The following is a 27107-nucleotide window of genomic DNA, read 5'->3' as shown; positions in this document are numbered from 1 at the left end:
CCATCAAAGAAACTCTTTAAGAAACAGTTTGCTAAACCTAATGCTGTGACACTGACATGTTAAGATAACTGGCTATCCTTACAGAGCCAGTTACTTAAACTTGTCTTTGTTACTGTCAAGAAAATAACTGGCAGTGTAATTTGAATGCTAGAATGTTCTCTAGTTCATTCATTTTTCTGTGCAGCTTTTGCCTCCAAACTAGTATCATTGCTTGATACTGCAGTGTATCTTGTAGGCACACTTGTCCATGGATCTCTGGTGTGTGTACCAACACTGTCTTGCTTTCACCTTCATAGATCAGTTAAGCTACCCTGTGTCAGTTTGCACTGAAATTGGCCATGCACAGCTGGAACAATCATACCTCTGTCAGCTTTTAATGGTACTGAAACTGAAACTGAAGAGATAATGACTTAAAGGCTTATAGCAAAAGAAAAGGCTTGACATAAAAAGGCAAACCAAGTATCTGGCAACTTCAGCGTTGTTTGAGGACTTGAACTTAAGAGTGCTTGTGACAGCATCTGCTGTGACATCCACTAACAAACTCATTTTCAGAACAAATGTTGATACAAACCTGACCAAAATTAAACACGGCACAGAAGAACTGCAATTCCACATACAGCCTTCCAGGCTCCTGGTTGAATAGCCACCACAAACAACTGGAAAGATTCTGTTAAGAAAAAAAACAACAAAAAGCCCCCCAAAATAAAATCCATAAACCTGACCTGATTATAAAAATCAAAAGCACTTTCTCACTCTTCACATGCCAATAGATTCCTGCATGCTTTTCACCATCTTAACAAATTATTCAGATAAAGACAAATAAGAAGGGAGGGAGAAGAGCTCGTTTGTTTTAAAACACAATAATGCAAAACATACCAGTGTAGAGATCCTGCCTCTCTACATGTTGACAAAAGGCACTTGCCTTAAGCATACTTAGGGATTCAACCTAGCACAGGCAATATTAACCCAGATAGATTTGCAGTATTTGTTTTTAGACCTGTTTAACTGAGTCCAGTACTTTCTACATATTTTCTGCATAGTTAAGATTGTATTAAGCTGAAGCACATGCCACCTCTGCTATTTTAGATGCTTGACAAAAGTTAAAAATCCTCCAAAGTTAACATCTTTGGCTGTAAAGGCCAATTCTTACATATAATTGGTCTTGTTTCACGGTATCTATGTAATCATTTGGGTACAACTGAAATAAAGGTTAACATTTGCAACACCTCTTATATATAACAGATGTTTTAAAAATATTAAAAACTAGCATGAAATATTTGTTATAGGAAATACATGTTTCTTTTTGTAACTTCATAGCAGTAGCTACTACACTACACAGCTGTGCTACACTGTCCTTTGCAATAAAACGTTTGAGCCAAATAAAAACCCCTTCCACTACTGTCATCCACAAGAAGCTCAACTTTGAGCATTACATTCAAACAGAGAAAGATGCTTCTCATCTTTGCCACAGTTGAAAATTCAAATTATATGCCTACTGCATTAGATTCTGGTATTTCACACTCTTGCACAGAAGCAGCCACCTTCACAACTATCATTAATAATGATGCTTGGAAACAACAAACCAACAAAATCAGTTCCAAATATAAGTATGACCAGATGGAACAATTTGTGTAGTCTCCTTGAGAAGCAGAATTCCTCCTTTTTTAAAAATTATTTTCTACAGAAGACTAGCTTTCAAGAAAAATGGGAAGAGGGGCAGTAGTGATGAATTTGCTGCCAAAAGATACAATTCCACTTTTTTTTGTTTCCCTTTAGGGTTCTCCAGTATGGCATGCTCACTAATATAATCTTAACTTGCCTTTAGTTTATGGTGTGGCACTGAAAAAATAATTTCATTACATTCTTCTTCCAGTAAGAGACAAAAATAAGGCCTCTAATTTATTTAATGAATTGTTATATGAGTAATTGGAAGAGTTTTACTGGACTGCCTATATAGCTTTCCTGAAAATCATTCTAGCTTAATGACTTGAACAATACGGAGAGAGAAAAAAAAAGTATTTACAGCAAACAAGCCAACAACAAGAAGTAAGCACAGCAGCACATGTCTGGCCAACTGTTTGTCTCCAGTCTGTAGAAGCTGTTCTTCCTGAGCCAATACACAGGTTTGAGCACTGCAACGATTCACACACTGATCAGCTGAAAGACAAACCAAAATTTTTCATTAGGTTTCTGACTTACAAACTCCATGAACAAACTCTTTAATGTAACTTCCTGAGTTAAATTACCCTGTGAGTATCTGTACTGAAGACACACACACACAATTTAATATTAGCTTTGATAATAACCTGTCCAGGTATTTATTCTTGAACGAAACAATACCTCAAACGAAGACAGTTTTGCAACAGAACACTTCTATCAAAGGTTTTATGCAAACTTGAATCATGGTAAGTATTTAGAAAACACTAATAGAAATAATTTAAAAATAGCCATTTCTCAGAACAGATTTAAAACTCCTAATTCATTTCTGGAACAAATATTTCAAATATACCATCAGCACCACTGTATTGTAGTGATGTAGAGCTCTAGATCAGACCATGAACCATGATTATTTCAGTTCTATGACTGTATTTTAACATGGTACACCAGAACACTGTCATCATTTTCTCAATCAAAAGAACCAAATACACGTAAGAGAATGGTTGCTTGTCTTCCAGCTACAGAGTCAAAGGAATTCTGAGTATCTTCCTCTAGATGGCAGTGAAAAACTTCCTGGCAAGCACATACATAAGAATTTGCATCAGATACCTGTCATAGCAGTTGAGGATTAGTAATTATTGCCGCCAAAGTTACACAAGGTATCTATTACTATTTGCTTTTACTGATTTACAGTTCTGAAGTGTTCACTCAGAGGGTTGAAAACAATTTCCACTCAGTATCAGAAGTTATTTTCTATCTTATCTTTTAGGATAAAGAAAATTAAACTATCTGCCTTCTATCATTGGAAGACATTCTTATGATGCTTGTCTGAATTACCTAATAGATAAAATAGTTGGCAGTGGGTGGAGAGCTAGCATTTTGTGAGGAGGCATATGAGAGGAGACAGAACTATGCTTCAGTGTGAAATTTTGCATCCAAGCAAAGTGTAAGGATATGAACTTCCTTGTAAAGCTGAAACAAAGAAAGAAAACAAAACAAAACAAAAAACACAACACCAAAACAAACCAAAAACAAAACAAGAAAATAGGAAAAAGAGAAAGGTTGCCCTGCAGCTATCTTTGGTTACTGAAAGTGACATACAATGAGAATGGGCTGACCATGCAGTTTTCCATCACTTTGATGCATTTTTTCTATTTTAGTGACTCCTAAATGCCCCTTTAGTCAATTTTCTTCATCTCTCCCCTCTAGACGTGAATAGTAGAGCAGCATGGGCATTTGATCTAATCTGCAGTAAGCGCTTGCTCCTCCAGATCTCATTCAGGTTTCTCATTTAAAACCTGCGCATGATTACAACAAAGGCTTTGAAGGCCTTTTCAGAAGACACACGATGTGAATATGAGAATGTAAAAAAGTACGTTTAAGAGGAAAACTTGAAGTAAAGTAGGGTTATGCATTCAACTTCTCAGTATCCAAACAAGGCAGTGACAGACAGATAAAGTTTGACTGTTCAGAAGGACTTGTTAAAGTAATTTAGTGGTAAAAACCCAAAACAATTAAAAAACAATTGTCTATCTTGAGCAGTACATGATTCCTAATGACTATCAGGCAGAAGAGAACCAACACCTAACATATTGCCTAATAATTTATATTTCATATTAAATTCAAGTATGCAAGTAGAGTTGAGAGAACAACAGACAGTTTCTTTGTGAGGGCTACAGACACTACTGCTTTACCTGTTTCAATTGGAGGAACTTTGCTTTCAACAGAATTTGACACTTTGCTTTCTCCAGCACAGGATAATTCACCATTTATTGTCTGACAAGAACAGCAACCTATTAGGCATATACAGGATAATAGGACAGTTAGCTTCCTTCACTACCATAATTTATTTTCCAAATATAACAATATCACAGTATCACAGTATAACTAAGGTTGGAAGAGACTTCGAGGATCATTGAGTCCAACCTGTCACCACAGACCACATGACTAGACCATGGCACCAAGTGCCACGTCCAATCTCCTCCTGAACACCTCCAGGGACGGTGACTCCACCATCTCCCTAGGCAGCCCATTCCAATGATGAATGACTCGCTCAGTGAAGAACTTTTTCCTTACCTCGAGTCTAAACCTCCCCTGGCGCAGCTTGAGACTATGTCCCCTTGTTCTGGTGCTGGTTGCCTGGGAGAAGAGACCAACCCCTTCCTGGCTACAACCACCTTTCAGGTAGTTGGAGAGGGCAATGAGGTCACCCCTGATCCTCCTCTTCTCCAGGCTAAACAATCCCAGCTCCCTCAGCTGCTCCTCATAGGGCTTGTGCTCAAGGCCTCTCACCAGCCTTGTTGCCCTTCTCTGGACACCTTCAAGTGTCTCGATGTCCTTCTTAAACTGAGGGGCCCAGAACTGGACACAGGACTCAAGGTGTGGCCTAACCAATGCAGAGTACAGGGGCATAATGACTTCCCTGCTCCTGCTGGCCACACTATTCCTAATGCAGGCCAGGATGCCATTGGCCTTCTTGGCCACCTGGGCACACTGCTGGCTCATGTTTAGGCAGCTGTCAATCAGTACCCCCAGGTCCCTCTCTGTTTGGCAGCTCTCCAGCCACTCTGACCCCAGCCTGTAGCTCTGCATGGGGGTGCTGTGGCAAAAGTGCAGCACCCAGCAGTCTATATAGTCTATACAGCTTTAACTACAATGCCAAAAAATAACCCAAAAGGAGAAGGCAGACAATTTTTCCAGTGTGCTGAATATAGAAACATAGAAGGCACACAAGAAGTTTCAGTTAGAGTGATCAAAAAGGCTACATACAGACAAGAAGGATTAGAAACACATTGAGAAGCAATGCTGCTGGCATACAATTAATTCTCAGAGTGACAGTTTATTTGGTAAGCAATCTAACATGCCCAGCAAACTGCATTTATCTCATTCTTATCAAGATACCACGGCTTACATAGAAACCATATACGTATTTTTTTCCTATTCACTTCCCCTACCCTTACAGTGATAACCATCAATTTCCTTAGAAACATAAACTAAATCCTCAGGTAGTTACACTAGATATAACACTTGAAGGTGTAAACAACCATTCTTCCCAGGTCAGAATTCAATTTTGAACATTGTTTTATTGTATCCCAAGCCATTTCGTTTTTTATAAATCCATTTTGTCTACCTCTTTCAGCAGGTAGCTGTGCAGGAGACTCTGGAGAATTCTGTGCAGAAGATGCTGCAGAAGACTGAGGAACAGTGGCTGAAACCTGATTCCCTTCACTCCCTCCTACTTCAACTTCCTCCACTTGGCTACGTGGTGAATATGGGTTCAACACCTCATAGCTTGACTCTTCCCTACTTCTGTTCATGCACATAAGTGAGATACCTGACATCAATATACTGATGAAAAGAATCACTGCTGTGGTAATTATCTGTTAAGAGAGCAAAGAAAATAACATGTGAATACAAAATAGAAGAAAACAGTCTAACGTCTGTGTTTTCCAAAATACTCTAACATGTATCTGAATAGAACAGTTTTCTGTGTTCACTGCTCTTGCATCTTGTGGCACTGAAGGAGCAATCAATGCATGTGACTAATTTTCCTTGCCTGAGTAACTAAGGCACTTGGGGTTTTTTATTTGTTTGTTTTGTTTTGGTGGTGGTTTTGTTTGGTTTTGTTTCTTTGCTTTTGCATGGTTGGGTTTTTAAGTGGGGACCCTTACTCCCATGCAATCCAAAAACATTCCATCATCATCTTTCACCTCAGAATCATTAGTGCTCGAGTTTAAGTTCAGCTACCTTTTAATTCCAAAGAGGAATGTGTCTTTGTCACCCTCTGACACAGCTCAATTTCCATTCTCATCAATGAGGAGCATCCTATTACTTAGCCTACTAATGATCTGCCACCAATATTCTGAAGCAATCTAATACTTGTGAAAGTGCCACATGCATAATCCCAAGAGACTCATGGCCTCTACATCTGTAAGAAAGACAGAAGGAAAATGTGACAAACACCTATGCTAGAACATTCTTTGGTAAGACGAACTATTTATTGGTAAAAACGATAGTTCAGGCTCAGGGACTTCAACCCCTTATTGTGCAGAGAAGTCTCCCACAGTGCAAGCACTTAATGCTACACAGGTAATGTAGATCCTATCTGTCACAGACCAGAAGCCATTAATTAGCTAATGGATAATAACAACTGTAGATAATTATCAAGCAAAACTACAAATTAGTCACCAGAAAAAGGGATCTGCATTACCACTCCTAAGCCTTTTCTCTGGGAAGCCTATCCCTCTTTTTCTTAGTCATAGTTGCATACCTGTGAAAGTTATTGTTGTTCAAACAAGTTTTCCTAATGGTTCATTACAGAAATATATTTTTGTATCATTCTGTAAGTATTCTATAGTAATACTACTGTTATGGAAGACTTTACTTCCACTGAAAGCTACTTACATACAAAGCAAACAGAAAACACAAGTTCTCAATAAGGTACTAGATACGGAAGAAGTCTGAAGTGATGAGGACGGATGACGTTCATACCTGATATTTTCCATAGAAAAAGGCAGAGTCAATACTAGTGTTGTTACATTCACCAAAAATTAGCAAGATTCCCACCAGAAGTGTTGGAATTCTGAAAGACCAAAGTATGAACAAAGTAACATATTTAGTATGCTACCACCAATTTTACATGGAAACGTCTGACTTAACTTACCCCCATCCAGCTACGATAATGAACCCAACGGGAATCTTTACTGTTTCTCTCTTCCTCAGCAGAAACAAAGAGAAAGACAGAAAACCTACAAAACCCAAAACAAATATCTTGTTTATTATTAAAAAGGAGCCAATAAATACAAAATCTAGAAACTCTATGATGTGACCTACTCAATAGCTAAGATATTCTTCTCAGACCTTCAAATAGACAAAAATTGTTTTTCTAGTTGTAGCCTAATGAAGTAAAATAGAGATACCTATTGTCATTAAAAATCATACTAATAATGAAACACTGAAGAAATTTCAGGATATTTTATATTAAACATTCATTTCTGGATGCTTAGAAAGGTTCACAAGCACACAGAAAACATCTTAAGAACATACTAGAATGGCAAGACCCTTGCTAAATACATATTGTACCATAAACCTCAAATGAAGCCTCAGGTTAGAATAGAATAGAATAAACCAGGTTGGAAGAGGCCTTCGAGATCTTCATGTCCAACCTATCATCCAACACTACCCAATCAACTAAACCATGCAACCAAGCATCCTGTCAAGCCTCGCCCTGAACACCCCCAGTGACAGCGACCCCACCACCTCCTCAGGCAGCCCATTCCAATGGGCAATCACTCTCTCTGTGTAAAACTTCCTCCTAACCTCCAGCCTAAACCTCCCCTGATGCAGCCTGAGACTGTGCCCTCTTGTTCTGGTACTGGTTGCCTGGAAGAAGAAACCAACCTCTGCCTCACTACAACCCCCCTTCAGGTAGTTGTAGAGAGCAATAAGGTCACCCCTGAGTCTCCTCCTCTCCAGGCTAAGCAACCTCAGCTCCCTCAATCTTTCCTCATAGGGCTTGTGCTCCAAGCCCCTCACCAACCCTGTTGCCCTTGTTCTTTTTTGTTTTCTCATTTCCCCCTGCAGATTAGTGACCTACTACTTGGGAATCCAGGGTTTTCCTTCCAATTGCTTTGCCCCATAGATTTAAAAACTCATGTCGCCTTTACAATTCTTTGGAGTGTATCTCCTCAGATGCAAGGCAACGCTGTCATCATGACCACGGGGCAGTCTGTGTATTTGTAGAACTACATGCAACTCTGAATAATATAGTAAAATTATTTAAAAACATTAATCTTTTATTACAGTACTTCGGTTCTGTCTAGAAAAATCATACCTGTCCACAGGTAGGTGCTATAAAGTGAGCTGTAGAGGAATATAAATACTAGGATCTGCAGAGTAATGTCCTCCTCTTTAACAATGAAATTCCATGCAACCATTCCAATGCAAGCAATAAACTGGAAGGAAAGGTAAGAGGCCATCACTTAAATGGGTAAGCAGGATGACAAGAAAAACTGAACACAGCGTAATATATCTACAATAAGCTTTGAAACTCTGTAAGTTGCACAGTTTTCATAACAGTAAAGCAGTAAAGTCAGTATTACCATTATGTCACTGACCATGGTACCCTATCAGGAGGGGGATTTTTTGATAGCAATTATATAACTCAGGTAAAATGGGAGTAAGGCAAATCAGACAAAGGAGAACTAACCATCTTTATATATCTTACAATGAGTAGAAGGCAAAGCTTTTGTTAAGTACAAAACATTTATCTGAAATCCTTTGGACATGAAGCTGAGGTGAGCAGATGTTTGTTCAGTGAGTAACTATGCAAGTTTTCACCCAATGATACCGTGTATGTGAGAGGTTAAGTATTGAAGGCATATGAAAAAATAGGCTGAAATATGAAACAGTAATTCAATAGTTTTGTTGTTTGTTTTCTCAGATGGAAACTAACTTTGTTGTTACAGATGAGAAGCACCTGTGACTCTCATGCATGACTTTTTCCCAAATGTGATCCATGCTTGTACCTCAGGGAGTTTACTACACGTATGTTTGTTTGGTGATTTCTATTAGTTTTTTTTAACCTACGGAACACTTCAGCAAGCACTACCACACAGAGACACTGCAAGCACAGGCTGCTTTCCCTGAATTTAACAGCAGCTTCCTTTGAGGAAAGGAAGAACGCACACTCTGTATTTTTTTTCTGAGCTTAAATAACAAATAAAATTAATCCACAGATTTCTCACTTTGCCCTTCCCAGCTACCAGCCATGTATTCCCACACGCCTTCCTTGCATCGGCACTGGCACCCATCAGATCCCTCAGCAAGCCATTTCAGGGAACTAAACCAGCATGTGAATTAGTTTTCTATTTAGCTCCTTGAATCAGGTCACCATGGAGTCAAACATACGCTGCTGCTGATCCTGGCATTGCTGACATCAGTTTGGCACACACTTACACAGAAGAGCACTAAACAGGCAATAACTGAAAGTATATTTTAGAAGCCACTCTCCATTCTGATTTCTTGTAGTTCTGTTTAAGAAGTGTACCACCAGCATCAACTCTCATCTTTTTCAAGTGTGTATTTTAAAGCAGAGATATAGTTTTGACAAGTCGCCCATTAGATTCCCTGTCCTCCATATATAAGAGTTTAAGAAAACCCCACATAACTCACACAAAAGCATTCTTCTTACTACTGACCTGAGAAACAAGGAGATTTGTTGTAATCATATGAGGAAGCTGTTTGTATTTCTTACTCAAAAGAATAACAGTAAGAGACCAGATCTGTAATGTACAAGATAAAAACATTAGGAGTAAAACACACCCCCAAAGAACAAGGTCGGTATCCTAGCAGACCATGGTGAAATTAAATGCACAACAAATCTTTAAAAGTTTATTAGCAACATGACTGCTGTAGTCAGCTCCACAGTATCTGCGCTGCCAGTCCTGATGCCTCAGCAGCTATGGTCAGGGCAGAAAAAAAAAATATAAAAAGTAATCTTTGCATTCTCATAATGGTGAAATATTTCTGGGAAGCAGCAATGACTCGCCTCTAGTGCCTAGAAGCCTGGTCGGTCCCCAGGACATAAATGACAACAGAGTAGCCTGGCAATTTAGAATTTAAACCTCCTATCCCTTACCCTGAATCTTCCAAAATTATCTGTGACAGCAAGAGGCAGCATTCACTTGTGGCTTCCTTTGATGCACATTTTCAAGACAAGGAGATTTCAGTGAAATAACTTAAGAAAATTCCAAGCTGCTCCAACATAGATGGTTTTATTTTAAAAAAGAAAAAAAAGAATAAGCACTGTTCTGCAGTGCCTACAAAGCCAAAATACAATTCACATTTGACTTCTGCATTATCAACCCATTCTTTAAGCACAGAATTTCTGGGAAAGGAATTTGATAAAACTAAATGAAAACTTCCAAGTCAAACGTTGTCATTAACACTCATTAATACTTCGTGAAATATATATTCACTGATGTTTCTGCAGCTGAAGTTTGTACACAGCTTCCATTACTGTGATACACAAGCACCTCACCTATCTAGATGTAATTACTCTCTGTGGACTAACTCGTACTGTTATTCCCCCACACCCTGTTGTTCAAAAAACCCTCAACAACACAAGCCTCCACAATTAAAAGGACGAAGTCTTAAGCCCTGCACTAGTGTTCTAATTCACTTACCCATCTTTCTCTACAGCGTAGCCTTCCAGCTGACCCACAGCTAAATCAAGATTTTTTTCACTCCTTCCTCATCCTTCTGCAACAGGGTATGAGGAAATGTGAGTCCCATCATGACTTGATTTGCTGCTTCTGTACTAATGCTACCCAGCTCGACAGCAAGCATTAGTATTTCAATTCACTGGCAAGTACTTACCAGAGAAATAAGACTGACAATACTTATGTCAAAGCTAACATTTTGGAGTGCAGATGCCAGTGGGTTGGGGTCCATAGATGGAATTGTCAGCAGCCATGCAGAAACATACATAATAGGTGCAGACACAAAAGTGCTTATCACCATGCCTGAGGTAATCTGCAAAAAGTCAAATAGAAGCAAGAACAGAGTTAATCAGGTGTCAAGCTAAATAATCTGCTTTCAGGAATATAACCACTGGAAAAACTGTACCTTTACATTAAACATAGACTTTTAACAAATCACTGAGTTGTTTCTAGAACAAATTAATTAGAATTTGAGGGAGAAAGTATCAGTTTTATGAAGCCAGTTAAGCTGAAAATATTAACAAGCTTCTGAAATAGTAGGAATAGAGAGTTGCCTATTACAAATACTTTATAATGGGTATCAAATGCAGCCTAGGGGTGGATTTACAATGTCAAAATTTATTTTTGGATGCAAATAGTCACACCATAAATAAATAAGAAAATATACAGTTCTGCAAATACTAATATGCACTGATTCAGAAGAAACTGGCATACATATTTACATTTAAGTAATTTCTGGTTTGGCTTCTCATCATCTTTCTGCTTTCTAGAATTTGCACAGTGATGGAAGCATGAATTGCTACTCACACTACAGACCTGTTTTAAAGAGACTCCCTGATTTTGCTGGGCACAAAATTTTTTGTTGCAAGGTTTATTTGTAGTGTCCTCTTTTTCCCCCCCTTCTATTAATTAAAAACCCAACAACTAAACAAACTGAAAATAGCTAACATTAAAAGCCATGGAAGTCAATGGCAATGTTTTAATGTAACTTTAAGAAGAAGAAAGGAAGCAGCTGAAGTTCTATTTCAGGTTGAAAAGATAATTGATACCTTCTCCTATAAAAAGCAAAGTAAAATGCATTTCTATTGCAAGATTTAACTGAAGGGCAACAGAATCAGTTAAAGCATAAGTTCTTCCATACATTTTCCATATTAATCTGACACTGCTCTTACTAAAGTCAGCAACATATTTTTTGTTTGTTTTTTTTTTCCCTACAAAAACAGTAGCTCAAAAATAAGATCTTTGAGAAAAAAAAAATCAACAAAACAGCAAACTCAAAACCCTACAAGCTCCCAATAGAAATACAAGGTCTTCAGGTTTAGATTTATCTTGGCTCCTGCTACAGTCATGAATCAGAGAAGTATGAGGACTTATTTACAAATGTGTACTACAAATACATTTGAGACATCAGGAAATAGTACTTTGCATAATTAATAATCTGAAATATAATTAATACTTGAGATCTAGGGAGTACAAGTGAATTTAAGGAGTCTGTACTACAGAAAAGCAAATACATTAAGCCTACTCAGAATTAGTACATAATTGGGAAAAGCTAATTACATACAATTCCCACTTCCATATTAAATTGACTTGCAAATATTGCGACACCAGGTGCTGCTGGAAAAACTCCATAAAGAAATGCATAGTTTGATAAACTGGTATGGTTGACGACGTTGTCACTCTTGTCAAAGAGTTCCACCATTTCCCTACAGAGAAATGGCATCATAAGTCTGAAAAGAAAGGAGAAAAAGAATTGAAAACAAATGCTAAAGCTATAGCAACAGACTCTTCTTTAATCAGAAGATGGAAGAAAAAGAAATGAAAGGCTTGTTTGAATACTATTTATAAAAAGCAAAGTACTGATATGACTTTGAATGGTTGCCTTTACTATTACCATAACAGTTACCAGCTGGCCAAAGATTTTAGCTTACCAATTAAATGAAAACAACCCAATTCACAAAAAATGGTATAAATGACAACAAACTCTGGAATATAAGCATATTCCCTGATTCAGTAGACATTTTCAGATTCAGAAAGGTAAAATATATAACCCCCCCTCATTTATCGACTGTTAAAGCAATATTAGCTATACTTTCAGTCTGCAACTTTGAAACTTAGACCACCTTCTGTAAGCCATCTGAAATAAAACAAGGGCTCAAGCTTCACTATCCCATTATGAATGTTTTGGCCAGCAAAATAACTCCCTGCATGAACACTGTTTTGTTCACCTTTATCAATACCCCAGCTCTCACACAGACTCGCTATAGAAGCCTTATGCAGGCTACTTAACGTTAACACCAGTAGAACAAAGTGGTCACACTGAAACCCATTTTTGTCTTACAAAATCTGCCATGGAGCTGGTTCAAAACCCAAATCACTCTTGTCTTACTATTTAATTATTTATTTTAAGCTAGTAATTCCCCAAACAGCCAGTTTGTGACAACAGATAGCTTGCAGGCAGTCAAGGAAGCTGTAGCATCCCTGATTTTTGTTCTTTGCTTTGGGAAGCACCCACTCAAAATACTGGAAGTGAAATGTATTACCACTATAATGACTTTGAGATAAAAAACATCTGCTTAAAACATCTACAAAACAAAATTATGAAAGTACATAAACAGAACTTACAGTTTAGCTGTGATGAGAAGGATCAGTGTAACAAACATACTCTTTGTCAGTTTTTTAGTTTGTCCCACCATAGTTAGTCCAAGGTAAAAAAGTGCAGAGCCAGAAAATGAACTGCCCAGTCCATCAAGGAAGTTTTCAAGGTATTCAGGAATTTTCTGGCCAAGAATAAAGTTTGAGGCAATTCCTATGAAGACCATGAACACAATTGGGTTCTGCAAAACTCGAAGAAGTGCTAGGCCCACTATTTTGATTTTGCTTTGTGACACAGTGCGATTATCCCTCCACTTCTGGATTTCACAGAAGATAAACCCCAGGGGGTTTAGCATCATCAGAGATATTGGAGCCACTAGGTAAATGTACTGGAGATATTCTGGGTAAGTGGTTTGATATAAAGCTTCAACTAGAAAATAGGAAATAAAAAGTGATGAATGATAATACTTCAGTACAAAAATACATTAGCATTGAAATAAACTAGAGAAAATTTTTTCCCCTTATTCTTTTGAAATATCTGCCTTTACAATCAATATAAAATGATGTAGTAAGAGAAGCATGCCCAATCATCATTAGGCCACAGTCATCTAATGCACACATTAAAGACCAAAGATTAACTATCCAACACTATTTAATGATTCTGTGAATATTCAACATTTACAGAAAAAAGGAAGCAAGCAATATAACAATTCTGTGTGCCCTTTGAGTCATCCAAAAAAAATGGAAAGAAAAGAAAAAGTTATTTTTCTGAATTGCTTTTTCTGCCCAGAAACATGAAAGTTGTAGAGAATTAAATGCACCTTTGCAGGACACAAGTTGCTTTTTATCTTAGGGGAGTCTCCTGTCCCTGGAATTTAACCAGTTTTCAGTGTGTATGTCAAGTGTGATCTTTCTACATTGATTCAATACAATACAGCAATGCAACAACCAAATTAAAAAAACCCAAAACTATCACATAATTATTAGTTCATTCTCTGGGACTACTCAGGACAAGAGTTATCACTGGAGCTCTGGTCCCACAAAAAACTTTAAATCACGAGTTTGTTGGTTTTTTTTCTTTGCTACTACATACTTCTGAGGCAAGTCAAAGCTACTTCTTGTTTGAAGTTCATGCTAGTAGCACTTCAAAAATCCTGAAGAGAGTCTAGAAAGATATAAAAGATTCTATTCTAGTGTGAACTTAAAAACTAAGCCACTTTTTCTCAAAGTAGGATGTTGTCTTTTACCTGTCTTAGAATGTTATTATTTCCAGTAACTTTCAGAAATATGCAAAGCAATGCTTTTAATTTTAGGTTTTCCTGCCCTAGTTGGAGAGAAACACATTCTTCCCCAGGCAGAAGTATCTTAATATGCTGGTACAATTCTACTTGTACTACAAATAATAAAAAAAGAAGCCCTACTGCATAAATATACCTTTCTGTGGGATATCTCAGGGCTCAAAATACTAAATAAATTTTAAGATCATTAAGCAGTCAACTGTTGCAGGTATTTTCCCCTTATGATTATGTTTTTCAAAACCCAGAAGATTTTTACTTTTATTATTTTAATACCTGGAATGAGAGGATCTACTAAGTGCTAAATCAGCACTTACTATAAAGTCTCTTCTTTAGAATGAAAACAAAAATATATTCTCAACTAGATGATTTCCAACACAGAAGAAAACGCACTAAAGGTGCTTTTCCTCATACAAGACATGATTAAAGTACTTACAGAAGAGCAACCTGTCCTAAAAACCTGAATAAACTCTGAACAGAACTACTAAGTTTGTGGTTAGTTACTGCATTTAATAAGCCTGTTTTAAACACAAAATATTTCCTGATAAATAGAACCACTTTAAACATGCTGGACACTTTACGTAAGTAATTTTTTTTTCTAAAGCCTCAAACCTTAGAGAAACATTTTATGCTGCTTTATACAGAAAGTTCATTTCAGTCAAGTGCAACTTGAGTCACATAAATAATACGGTCTACAAATACTTGAAGTCACAGTGCATTTTCATGGGTAGCAAAAAGTGGAACCAATGTAGATTACCGAGTCATTGGTGGAAAAAAAAAACCACGTAAGAAACCACTGTTAAGGAACAGTGAAAATAATTCACAACTTCTGTCTCTGATGAAAAAGTTTCTTTTTATTTAAATCAAAATGCCTGCATGTTGAACCTAAGGAAAAAACAGAAGAAAGAAAACCAACACTTAAAATCTCCCCCTCCCCCCACCTTTGCCATCCCAGCTGTTCAAAATTACATGTAAAAGAACACATCAGTTATTCATGCTTAAAACAATTAGCACCATTATAGTCATGCTAACTGAGATATCATTCCAAACAACACTTCTGCTACACCTGTGCTTTAACATCTAAGAGCAGATGAAGCTCTATCAGGGCTGTATCATCTCGTCCAGTAATAAAACCCAAACAAACAAAACTTTCTGTCATAGTAATTCTATCTATGCTGGTGGGGATAGGAAGGCAGGTGTGTGTGTGTGCACTACCAAAGCTGTGTACCACTTGTTTTTCACCCCACCACTTTGTACTGTGGAACTGTTTTAACAGCAAATAGAGAAAAAAAAATGGTGACTTTTGAAATCTTAAACTGCATTTTAATCTTCCCATGTATGTATCTTTCTTAAACAGCACAAAATAGCATAGTGGTTATTAAAGAAATTACGTTGGCTGAAATCTCAGGACACCTTTTTTTTTTAAGAGCTAAACCATCTTTTATATAGTATCATTATAATACAGAGATTTGTCAACACTGTTTTTTTCTTTACAAATTTCAATGGAAGCCGCCTTAAAACAATTATTTTCATTAAAAGATGAGATTTTGCTCAAAACACTCCCTATCACCTGTTCTCCAGCCCTGCAAATGCTTCAGAGAAGCCACTAAGAGTAGTAAGTTTGCACGCATGACAGCATGAACCATGCACTGGTGAAAATTTGGGATGGGAGAAAGGAAAGGAAAAAGCAAAAGGTATAGGAAAGAATCAACCCTTAAGCACCTACAGCAATATAGCTGCATTAAGTATTCCAGTAATGCTCTTAACTAAATGTGAATTTGACCAGGTTATACATAAGGGGGGGGGAAGAAAAAAAAAAAAAAAATCAAGAAAAGAAGAAAAAAGGGGGGGGAAATGTAATCTGACAAGAAAGTAATTTAAAGTAGAAAGAACTATGTTTAGATAACCTCAAAACAGAAAAGAGAGAAACCCTAACTGGCATTTCAATCTGGTAACAAGAAACAAAGACGTAATTCTCACAGCCCTATATATGATATACTCCAGACTTCTCTCAAGAGTAACAAATAGCAAAACACACATCAGAGGGAAATTGGGTATTTTTGGGGGGGGTGGGGAGAAAAGCTCAGATTCTCCCAAGCATGCTGCCCTGGAATAGGGAGAAAGAAACTGCCAACTCCTCAAGTAATCTAAAATATGGATCCACTTGTTGTTATGTATAATCTAGAATCACATGTTTAAGTTTCTCTTTTGTAACTTTTCAATTCTGTAATCAAATATCTCACTTCTTGCTTTTCTAAAACAAACTTGCTCTTTTTTTTTTAACCTTGTCTAGATGACAAGAGTGATCTCAAGAGAATTCGAGAAGCAGAGTATGCTTTCTTTGCATGGTGCAGCAAACAAATAAAACATAATCCATGCACATTTGCCAAATGCCTTCCACTCAAGGTGTATTTTGAAGATTCTGATACCTTCAGCGTTCATTCCCACACCAGCCCCATTGGCCAGCCTGGGAAGAGGCAGCACTGAAAGCTACCTTTGCACAAAAGACCCTCCCAGTGCCAGGTAAAAGGCGCTGTGATTTGGAGAATAGCTGGTGAAAGCAGTCTGCTACAACTCCAGATCATTTTCTAAGTATCACAGTAAGCATTGATAAAAGCATATTAACATACCATTAAGAAAGCCTATAAAAAGGAAAAAAAAAAAAAAGGAAAAAAGTAATCTTGCTTATCAAAAGGGAAGAAAATAGTAATAGCATTGTAGATTGGGATAAAATTAGTAACATGTTGCTAGGAATTCAAAATATAGGTTTACAAGAACAAGAGTACACAGCTATACAAGTTATACTCCCAATGCCTCAGTATTTTGATTGATTGTTTGGCTCCACTGGACTGATTGTTAGTTACATACCCAAGAATGGCACCACAGCCACATTAAATTCTGATCTGATACAAACAAATGCAAGTTATCACAAATCTTGCTTTTAAAAGACTGACTTCTTCCAAGACTATATCCTAGAGCATATCTACTGGCCACAACAGATAAAGGGATAAACCATAACTAGCTACCTAAATTACGAAGTTCTTTCTGAACAGATTTAAAGTTTGCCACACACATTCCATAACCAGTAGGCACCAACACTATGGCTTGATGTTTTCTTCAAGTGAAAAGTAACAGGCAATACCAAACTGGTAAAAATCCACTACAGCTACTTCTGAGACCACAGGTACAGACTCATACTTCGCAAAGCAAGGACTTTTGATCTCGTGAGAAACTCTGGCAATTTCCCACAAGGAAAACTGCCTCTAAGTGTAAGGTAATTTATACCAATTTAGAAATTTCATTTAAAATTCTTTTTATAAATATATTTTTTAAAAATCTGACAAGAACATACAGAAAACAGCAGTTGGGGTTGTTTTAAATTCTGTCTCATTCGTACCAGCTGACCGTTTTCTTCCCTTACTAGAAAGTATTTGGTCTGAGATCAAGAAATGTGACTTAGAAAATGGCTTTAATAGCTCCTAGCTTCAGTTAGGAAGTGAATTTCAAATTATGGAAAAATACAGCAAACATGCCTAGGACACTGAAAATAATTTTAAAGAAGAAAGCATACTTACCTATTGGATATCCCAGTGCAAAGTCATTGCTTTGTGTAGCAAAAATAGGGAACAAGCCTGCTTTGCTAAATCGATTCTCGGGTCTTGCTACCAACAATGTTAAAACACAGACTAAGAAAAACACAGCAGCTTTGGCAACTAAAATACTGTACAGGAAGGACCAATTCACATTAGAAAACTTAAGTACCACCATGTTTTTAAACAGTAGAGCTGGGAGTGCAAAACGGGACACAAAATTTCCCAGTCCTTTGGCCTGAGTTGATGTGATAATGTTGGCTCTTCCAGCTATGTATCCACAAAGAATTATTCCAAAGCATTCTAACAAGGCTGGGAAAAGCCTGCTTATTGACATAGAAGGAGTACTGCTGGTGGCATTGAGTCCAAGTTCTTCAGGCAAAGAAACAGACATATTAACTGAAGATGAGAGGTTGTTTCCATTGAAGTCAGAATAGCTATCCATTTCCTTTGACCACTTCTTTCAAAACAAGAGTGTGAAATGATCTCATCTGTAAAAGAAATGAAAGCATTTATTAACTTCCAAACTGTGTTTGTGAATGCTTCTTAGACTTGCTGAAAGGGTAGGTGACACAAGTGCCTCACAAATAAATAATGAAATAAATACTAAGTAGCTAAAGAGAAACAACTCTGAGGAAGAACAACACATTCCATACATACATCTTCACACATCTTCTCTCAAGTCCACACAATTCAACAAGACAACTGACAGAGGCTAAAAATCCCCAAGAAATTTGAAAGTAACACTCAAATATTAAAACTTTTGCATTCAAAAAGCAAAATATCCCTTGAAAGGGAAGATGATATAACAAGAATTTTTAAAAATTACTATTCTGGGATCATTTAGGATAAATTACAACTCTTCAGCACTTTCCAAGTCACTGTTTCAGATAACAGTAATTGCTAGACGTGGCACTGTATGTTCCTTGCTTTCCTGGACTACCATTACAAGACCAATTAAGTCTCCAGCAGAAAAGCACAAGAATCTGTAACATTCCTTACCTCCTCATTCACTGTCAATGCCCAACTATAAATCTCCTTTGTGCTCTTTCAATAATCAAATCTTTAGTTTTATTTTCTAACTTATCTCAGGTCTTTCTCAACCATGCCCTATTTCGTTCTTTTGCCTTCATCACAAAAATAGACGGTGAACTCCCAATATGAAAATTCCACTACCAAACTCCCTGTAACTGCTTCCATATGCCTAGCTTTATGCATGGCTGAGTCCTTTGGCTCCATCTTTAGATCTTGCTTAATCCAGATACTGCCCCTGAAACATTGCTCACCAAAATTCCAAGAGGCCAGAATCTTCTTAAAACTCTCAAAACTGGTGTTCCATGTTCATCTTTTGTGACCATCACACACTTCTATTACAGCCATCCTTGTCTCTGTCTCTTTCCCATATCTTTTGTAAATACAGCACCTCCTAGTTGTCTTCCTATATCTACTTCTTCCTATAACATTCACATTGGAGGATCCCTCAAATGTCTGTGGGTGCTGATAAAGCTCCATCCTTGTTCCTCTTTTGTCTCCCTGCCTGTGCATTTTCAAAAACACTTATGACGTTAAATATAGATGAGTCATAGATCTTGCTAATCCAGACCCATTTTCTCCTGTTAAAATTATCATTTCAGCCCATCTCCAGGATCTCTCTTGTGAATATCTTGCTGTCAATACAGGTCCAGTAAGCCTGAAACTGTCCTCTTGTTCTCCCAAAAAGATACTCCCTCAGAGCAAAAGACTTGCTGATACGATACTCTATCAGTATCAGTTCTCTTTTTGCACATCCTTCTACTGACTCATTGTCCACACATCAAACCCCCCTTGCTTTCACACTCTTTTACCGTATAAGCTTATGGACTCTTAATTTGTCACAGAATGACAAAAGGAATAGCTTTCACAAGAACGGAACAACAGGCAACAAAGCTAAATTTGACCAAGAATCATAGCTTCACTCTGGCAGAAAAACATTTGGCAAGGCCTTCTCTACCTCCAAGAAAGATTTAGAGATCAAATCATGGCATCAGCCTTCAAGATTGTACCTTGCTTTGTGCAACTCCAACCTCTCCCATCATTTCAATATCATGTGGTAATGATACGATTTCCGGTTAGGAAGGGCTCTACGTATGACACATGGCCAATGATCTAATTCATCGCGTTATTGCTTATCCATATTGCTACATACAATTCCTTAGAACTGTAACAGTTCTATTTGCAAGTAGACATGTAAAGTCTGCAAACCAGATGAAGAGAGAGGACATCAAACACAAATGTCAATTGGCCAATAGCCAGGCCTTGCCAGAAACAGATAAGACTTTGGTGACAGAGCTCTGAAGCATATGTGGTCCATCAGCTAACTACAAAATTTTGACAGGACTTAATCCTAAAGTACTCTTAAAAGGAAGATAACCTACTCCACTTCATGGACACAGAAATTAAGGCAAAAGCAAACTGATTTGCTTTGAGCCATTACGTTAGTATTAGTGACAAAGTTGATTCCCAAGCCAGTTCTTTCTACAGCACGATGGCTAGAACTGTGCAAATTAACGACTGGTTCAAGAGTCTTCCCAGCCTCTTTGTATCCTATCCACAGGGAACAGGGGACAGCCAGGTAAATAAGCAAGTAAATCAAGTCAGAGCAAAAGTGAGATTTTGCGTGTTCTGTTTCACATCCTGGCGTCCAGCATACGTGCATTTACATATACCATAATCTCTTAGACTCATGACTTTTATTTATGCCTGAGGGTTTCAGTAAGCACTCCTATGATGCTGTTGCAATCGGACTGCACAGCTGCATCATTTAAATCTGCTCAGTAGCCTTGGCTATCTCTCCTCCCAAGGAAACAAGTCTCATTCAAAATAGGGCTTATTTTAAAGGTTGTATGTTTCTTCCATTAGAGAGGATACACTTGGACCAGGAGACCAAAGTGATGATGGAATAACTTCTTAATGAAGCGGGCAACTAACTATTTCTTCTATTAGCAAAACTTAAGAATATTGTAGGGATTTGCAAGATGCCCAAAACAGGATCCCCAAAACAGGATCAGCAACAGATTTCCAACACTGAATTACTGAAAGAAGGTAACCACCTTCTACAGTGGCTGTAAGGTCAAAAGCAAATTTTGGCACAGCCTCATCTCAAATTCCTCCAGCTTGCATCCCTGCATAAAGGTAAGGCTTCTAGCAATGCAACATGTTCAAGCTACTTCCCCTCCCCCTCCCCTGAAGAAATTGAAGCTTTCTTAATCAAGTGCAGCTTTTGGTTCATAGCAGAAGTATATTCTGGCTATATCTGGCCAAAAATTCTACCATTCTTTCTCATCTCCTGAGCCTTCCCACCCAAGGCTGTACCTTTTACCACTGCTAATGACAGGGTTTTTTTCCTGACATTCTTACTCACCAAAGGCAGAGCCTACATGCAACTATATAATGGAAATGACTTCTACCACTACACCATCTCCTCCCTCTCTCACCTGAAAAGCAGTCTAAAGCTGTCTAAGCCTTTTGCTTGCACAGACTAAGCTTTTGCGGATGAGTCTATCAATATAGCTACATAAGCCTGTACTTTTAAACCCAAATTTTGCCTAAATTAATTAAACACCACTCTTTCCTCTGTATTAAAATTATTATTTCTCCTCACAAAATCATAACAAAATATAGAAGCACCCTTGTTCCTATTTAATAATTCACTACTTAAATAAAGATGCAGAAGACTAACTCCAGTTCTAGCACATGCTAAATCCTGTATCTGCCTCACTAGATAAAACTGATATGGACATACACCCACAAGTCCTACAAACATCTTTCGTAAAGTGCTACAAATAATCTTGCATCCATCCTTCACACTATCTTCACCAGTTCTGAGCTCTTCAATTTAAGGACATTGAGATACTTGAACGTGTCCAGAGAAGGGCAGCGAGGCTGGGGGGAAGTCTCAAGTTCAAGCCCTACGAGGAGAGGTTGAGGGAGCTGGAGTTGTTTAGCCTGAAGAAGAGGAGGCTCAGGGGAGACCTTATTGCTATCTACAACTACCTGAAGGGAGGTTGTAGCCAGGTGGGGGATGGTCTCTTTTCCCAGGCAACCAGCACCAGAAGAAGAGGACACAGTCTCAAGTTGTGATGGGGGAGGTTTAGGCTCGAGGTGAGGAGAAAGCTCTTCACAGAAAGAGTAATTGGCCAGTGGAATGTGCTATCCAGGGAGGTGGTGGAGTCACTTTCCCTGGAGGTGTTAAAAAAAACAGAATGGATGTGGTACTTGAAGCCATGGTTTAGTTGTCAGGTAGTGTTAGGTAACAGGTTGGACGTGATGATCTCTGAGGTCTTTTCCAACCTGGTTGATTCTATGATTCTGTGATTCATTACAAGGGACACTGTAAAATCAGTATGCCCCAATTTTTGGTGAACTATACAAGTTTCAAAAAGATAAACAATCACAGTAAAAGCTGCTACTGGCAGTCCTCAGGGGGCTTTGAGTGTGAATCATCTCTTCAGCTCCAGAGATGTGCACATCATAAAACATTCACATTCAACACAGGTTATCTATTGCAGAGCAGTAGGTATGTTCCAGAAATACAAGCTCTTGCAGAGTGCTGCTTAACACAGTGAATACATCTCATCTTTTGCTTTTACATAACTGTTGTGAGATTATGCAATGACTAATCACAGATTAAATATACAGTGTTATCATACCTGGGGCTTAACTAAAATTAGCATCTCACTTGAGCTAAAGTGTTTTCAATTGATCAGATGAAACCCAAAAACTTCACGTATTCTACACACTCATCTGTTCTTACAGCATGCAACAAACTAACTAGTCAAAAGACACTAAAATAAGTACATGTAACCACAGTTCCAAAGGAAAGCACTTAGCTTTGACTCTACAGGACACATGATTTTTGGTTATCCTTTTAGGGATTGAGGAATGAGATTTGAATCCTTGAAAAATTAGCCACAGCTGTACTGTTGAGAACTGTCAGCCAATAAAAGCAAAACTTTTAGGAATAATGCTGCACTATCTGCTGTCAACTGTGTCAAGCATAGCTGCTTGCAGCCATACTGGCAGCTTGCACTTGTAAGGAAGGACACTACAGGCAGCATGAGAGGAAGCTTGGTATGAACTCTGAAAACAGAGCAGGAATAACTGCAGTTTACAAATCCCTTGAAGCAAACTGGAGCACTGATATTTGCCCACCTGCCTTCTAGGTTGTCAATATTTGTAAAGTGTTAAAATTCACCAGACCAGAAACTTAATTCTTCAGCAGCTGTGAGTTAAGCAATACCAGGTTCCTGAGTACCAAAACAGAGAATTTGTCTCCTTTCCCAGAAGGAAAATCCCTTTCATCCTCTTTCTAAACAAAAGTCAAAGATGGTATGAGAAAATAGATGGGATAATGTCAACATACATCTTCTCTTTGGTCTCTCACTTCCAAGCTTTCAGTTGATAATCACTCTCACGCTAAGTCTGGAAACACTCTTAAGGCTGTTCATAAACTATATCCCACAATGTGACCTCATTTTCTACTTCAACACAATGTAGAAATATCCCAAAGGATGACACATTATTTTATTGAGGAAGCTGAAAGTGGAATCAGGACAGGAAGAGTTCCATTTGTGGCAGCTTCAGTATCCCATCCTCTGCTCAGGTAAGAACGTACCATATGCATTTTCATGTGAAAGTTTGCACAGTAAGTCAAAAAAGAACTTCACAGAGTTACAATAATAAAATTAAGTGGAAAGAAGCGATTACTGCAGTTCCCATTCTTGCAAGTTAACCATAAATTTTACTTTCCACTGGGCTAAGAAATTGGAGAGAACAATTGTACCATCAAGTAACCCAAGAAGCCAGTCACCCCTAGCTCAAAATCCAGACCATGCCACAATATCAAACCTTGAAGTGTTTCTGAGCAGGTGGTGGTGGTGGTTTTTTTGTTTGGTTGGTTTTTTCCTTTTTTTTTTTTTTTTCCTTCAAGATTGCATTTCCCTTTTTATTTTCCTATGCTGTCATTACAAGAAAGCACCTGGACAGGGGAGAAGCTGTGTGCACAGGAAACCCAGCAAAGCTGAGGCCTGCCCTGAGCATGTGACTGGCAGAGCTTGCAACCACAACACTCAGAGCTGTAGCAAAATTTGTCGGTGCTGGTGCTCAGACAAGACCAAATGAAGCAACAGTTGCCAACAGCACAAAACATCAAGCCAGAAAAACAAATGGACAGCATAGCTCTGCTGAATTTTCAATTAAGCTCATCTTAGAGCTTGTCAATAGATACATACTTTTGAAGCAATCAGCAAAACATTTTTCAAAAGACAGATCCTATTTTATTGTCGGCACTCCTTAAAAAGCACCTCACTTAACCTACCTGCCAAATAGGTATGAAACATCCTTTGGCTTCCAGAGTGAAAGCCACAACAAAACAAGCGCCTCTCACCTGTCACCGCCTTGCCCATCACTGCTCTCCTTTCCATGGTCACCCCAGCTAGGAGCACACAGTATTTCCACTCATAAAGAACCAAGAAATAAGAAAATAACAGCACTGTCCCGTGTGGCAACCATATCACTAGAAAATAAAGGCAGAAGTCCGGGGAAGGAGCAGGTAGCTTACCTACTTGGCTTTTAGCGGCACCTCCGTACAAGCATACGACTAAAGGACTCGTACACTGCCGAGGTTAGAACCTCTCCAAGGCCGAGGCCGCAGGTAGCGAGGCCCAGGAGGGGAGGGCAGACGAGGAGTTGGCCCGCCCCTGCCCGCCCCACCAGCGACAACCCGGCACTCGCAGACAGCTCCGCGCCCGCCGGGGTCCGCCCCAGGGCTTCCGCTCCGGGAGAAGCGCTGTTGCCGCGCACTGCCCCCTGCTGCCGCTTTCCCTGTGCGCCGGAGACCAAGCCTGGGCCAGTACTCAATCGCGCCGTGCAGGGCCCGCGGGCGGGCTACGGTGGGGCAGAGGCGCCAGACTACGCGCGGCCACCGGCGGGTGGGAGGGATGAGCCGCAAGATGGCGGCGGCGGCGCGCGGCTGAGTTCCTCAGCAGCCGAGGGAAGCCCACAGCGGCGGCGCGGGGGAGCGCGGCCGTTTGCGACGTGACTCCCGCCGCGTCCTTTTCCCTGAGGACTTCTGCCGCTTTCGGCGGCTGCCTTCCCTGCCGGGAGCGCAAAACGCTCCCGCCGTCTCCAGCTTTTCCCGGGGGCAGACCAAGCTCCCTGCCGCCACTTGTACTCATTCAGGTCCAGGCCTCGGCCTGTCGGGGACGCGCTGCTGCCACTCGGGTTAAGAGGCATAGGGCAGAGCCTCCGCATACGCACGTAGGGCAAGACACAACCCCCAACTTCAGCGGAGGCCAGTGCGGGCCTCAGCGGCATTTATCTGCCTGAGCCAGGGCTGCTGCCCACAGCTCGACGTGGACTGATAGTGGCTCTGGCTCCCCACCTTTCTGCTTGGTGTCAGGGCAGCCCTGCTCTCTGAACTTTCTAAACTAATTGCAATTGTTTAGCAGCTAAGAGTGCTTAGATACAAAACCTGAAGCAGAATGCTGTGCTTTCTACATGTCCTTGGTTCTCCAAGGCTGCTCAGACAGTTACTTCCCTACTAAAACCTAAAAACTGGTCATAGCCAAAAGTTTTCCTTGTTGAAAGGATCCAGCTTTCACATGGCTTCCCATTTGAATGCAACTGATGTGGCAGCTCAAGTTGCCTATTTTCTAGGAGCTAAGCCAGACATTGCTGCCAAAAAGGAAGCAAGTTTGAAAATCTGTCTACTGAATACTTTCTTCCATAGTTTATTTAATGCAGATAGCTTGTCTTACTTAAGTGTGGCAGACATGGCAATAGATGTCCTAACTACAGCAAGTTATCCTTCCTGGCAGACAAGATGCCATCTAGAGTCTGCTTGCTTAAGAATTCTCCCTTAATACTGAGAAAACAAAAAAACCCCATCCTGTCCTTCTTCCCCTTTCATGTGACATCCAGAGAAGACCAAAACAGAGGGGAGAGGAGAACTATCTCAACCAATAAAGATGTGCTTGACAGTTTATGAAGTGCTGCCTCAGATATCATCTAATAAATTTGGTTGGTTCAGGTAATAAGGACTACTGTAAATATAGAAACCTTGGCAGAAACAAATCAGATAACTATAAGAGCCACAATAACAGTAGCAACAAGAAAAACAGCAAGGAAATTAAATAAAATGCCAGGGAGGGGTTAAGAATATCCCATAAATAATGCAGGCACAAGCTTATGAGGATGAAAATGACTGTTGGAAACAGAAGGCACTATATTGTTGATACTGTATGTTTGATTTAATTTTAATGTATACACTTAATATGGGCCCCAAATGACATTTAGCAGCAATTCTGAATCAGAAGTCAGTGTCTGCCTGCCTCCTCTCTGCCTTTCATTCCTGTCACCATCCTGTCCTTATACCAGGCCAACACAGCTCAGCTGAAAGATCGTTGAGGGATTGTATGAAAGCTGTGCCATCAAATGTACGCTTATTGGTGGAAGGTGGTACATCCCGTTGGGTCACACCTGCCAGAATGTTAGGGTGAGGCTTCCCCCCCCCCCCCCTTTTTTTTTTTTTTTTTATAATGCAAACACTATTAAGGAAGACTCTTAATTTATCAAAGCTTCTCAGTTTGGCACCTGACAAAGGCCAGCTTCAAAATTTGGCTTAGTTCTTAGTTTTTGAAAGTAACTATAATGGGATCTTTCAGAGTTTTGGTGGGTTTGCCTTACACTCTTCCATACAGAAACTGCATACCTTAGAAGGATAAGCTCTGGGGGGTAGCAGGGGATGCAGACCAGACTACTAGGAAATCTTGGTAAGCATTTTTGTCTTCCCTTCTAATGAGCTCATTCATTCCTCTTAAAAAGATCACTAGTGACCCAGCATTTATGAAAGTGTTTAAAATGTCATCCTTCAGTGCATTATTTTACAAGAGCATCAGTTTGGCTGGATAGGCTGCTCATTGTTTGCTGTTGCTATCCACCAACCAATAGCACTAGGATTTGGTTCCATGCCCTGTTAAGAAACATGAAAGCTTTAGTAACCAGACTGTACTGCCAGAACCACACTACTAGTAACTAAAACACTGGAATACAGGACTAGTTCTCCATTTGTTTGTAAACACAGTTTGTTACCATCCTTTGACCTGGATAATTAGGAACAATTTGGAGTCAAGAATTCTTTCTAAGGCAGTACTGAATACACTGGACACTCCTGCATATTTCCCAAGCCTATATAAGGTCCTGCTTCCCAG

At 39.2% G+C, this 27107-nt stretch overlaps 1 protein-coding gene across 3 annotated transcripts in view; it reads right to left on the bottom strand.

Annotated features, from left to right (window-relative positions):
* GPR155 (G protein-coupled receptor 155) overlaps window positions 1-24735 on the bottom strand; it is a 29435-nt gene extending 4700 nt beyond the window's left edge. Inside the window, exons 1-13 of one of the 3 annotated variants that reach the window (XM_054174338.1) lie at window positions 24458-24735; window positions 17845-18350; window positions 13005-13404; window positions 11944-12109; window positions 10537-10692; window positions 9357-9440; window positions 7991-8111; window positions 6821-6905; window positions 6649-6739; window positions 5288-5537; window positions 3852-3950; window positions 2024-2157; window positions 572-667 (exon numbers count right to left, since the gene is read on the bottom strand). In XM_054174338.1, coding sequence (XP_054030313.1) covers window positions 572-667; window positions 2024-2157; window positions 3852-3950; window positions 5288-5537; window positions 6649-6739; window positions 6821-6905; window positions 7991-8111; window positions 9357-9440; window positions 10537-10692; window positions 11944-12109; window positions 13005-13404; window positions 17845-18304 — 2142 coding nt within the window. In that variant the 5' untranslated portion in view covers window positions 18305-18350; window positions 24458-24735. The remainder of the gene's footprint in view (window positions 1-571; window positions 668-2023; window positions 2158-3851; window positions 3951-5287; window positions 5538-6648; window positions 6740-6820; window positions 6906-7990; window positions 8112-9356; window positions 9441-10536; window positions 10693-11943; window positions 12110-13004; window positions 13405-17844; window positions 18351-24457) is intronic. The other 2 variants (XM_054174323.1, XM_054174329.1) reach the window with 2 other exon arrangements.
* Window positions 24736-27107: the final 2372 nt, after the last annotated feature.

Source organism: Dryobates pubescens, chromosome 2 (genome assembly GCF_014839835.1).
Source record: "Dryobates pubescens isolate bDryPub1 chromosome 2, bDryPub1.pri, whole genome shotgun sequence".
Taxonomy (NCBI): Eukaryota; Metazoa; Chordata; class Aves; order Piciformes; family Picidae; genus Dryobates; species Dryobates pubescens.
Note: the sequence above shows the minus strand (reverse complement) of the source record. Positions and strands in the feature narration are given on the sequence as shown.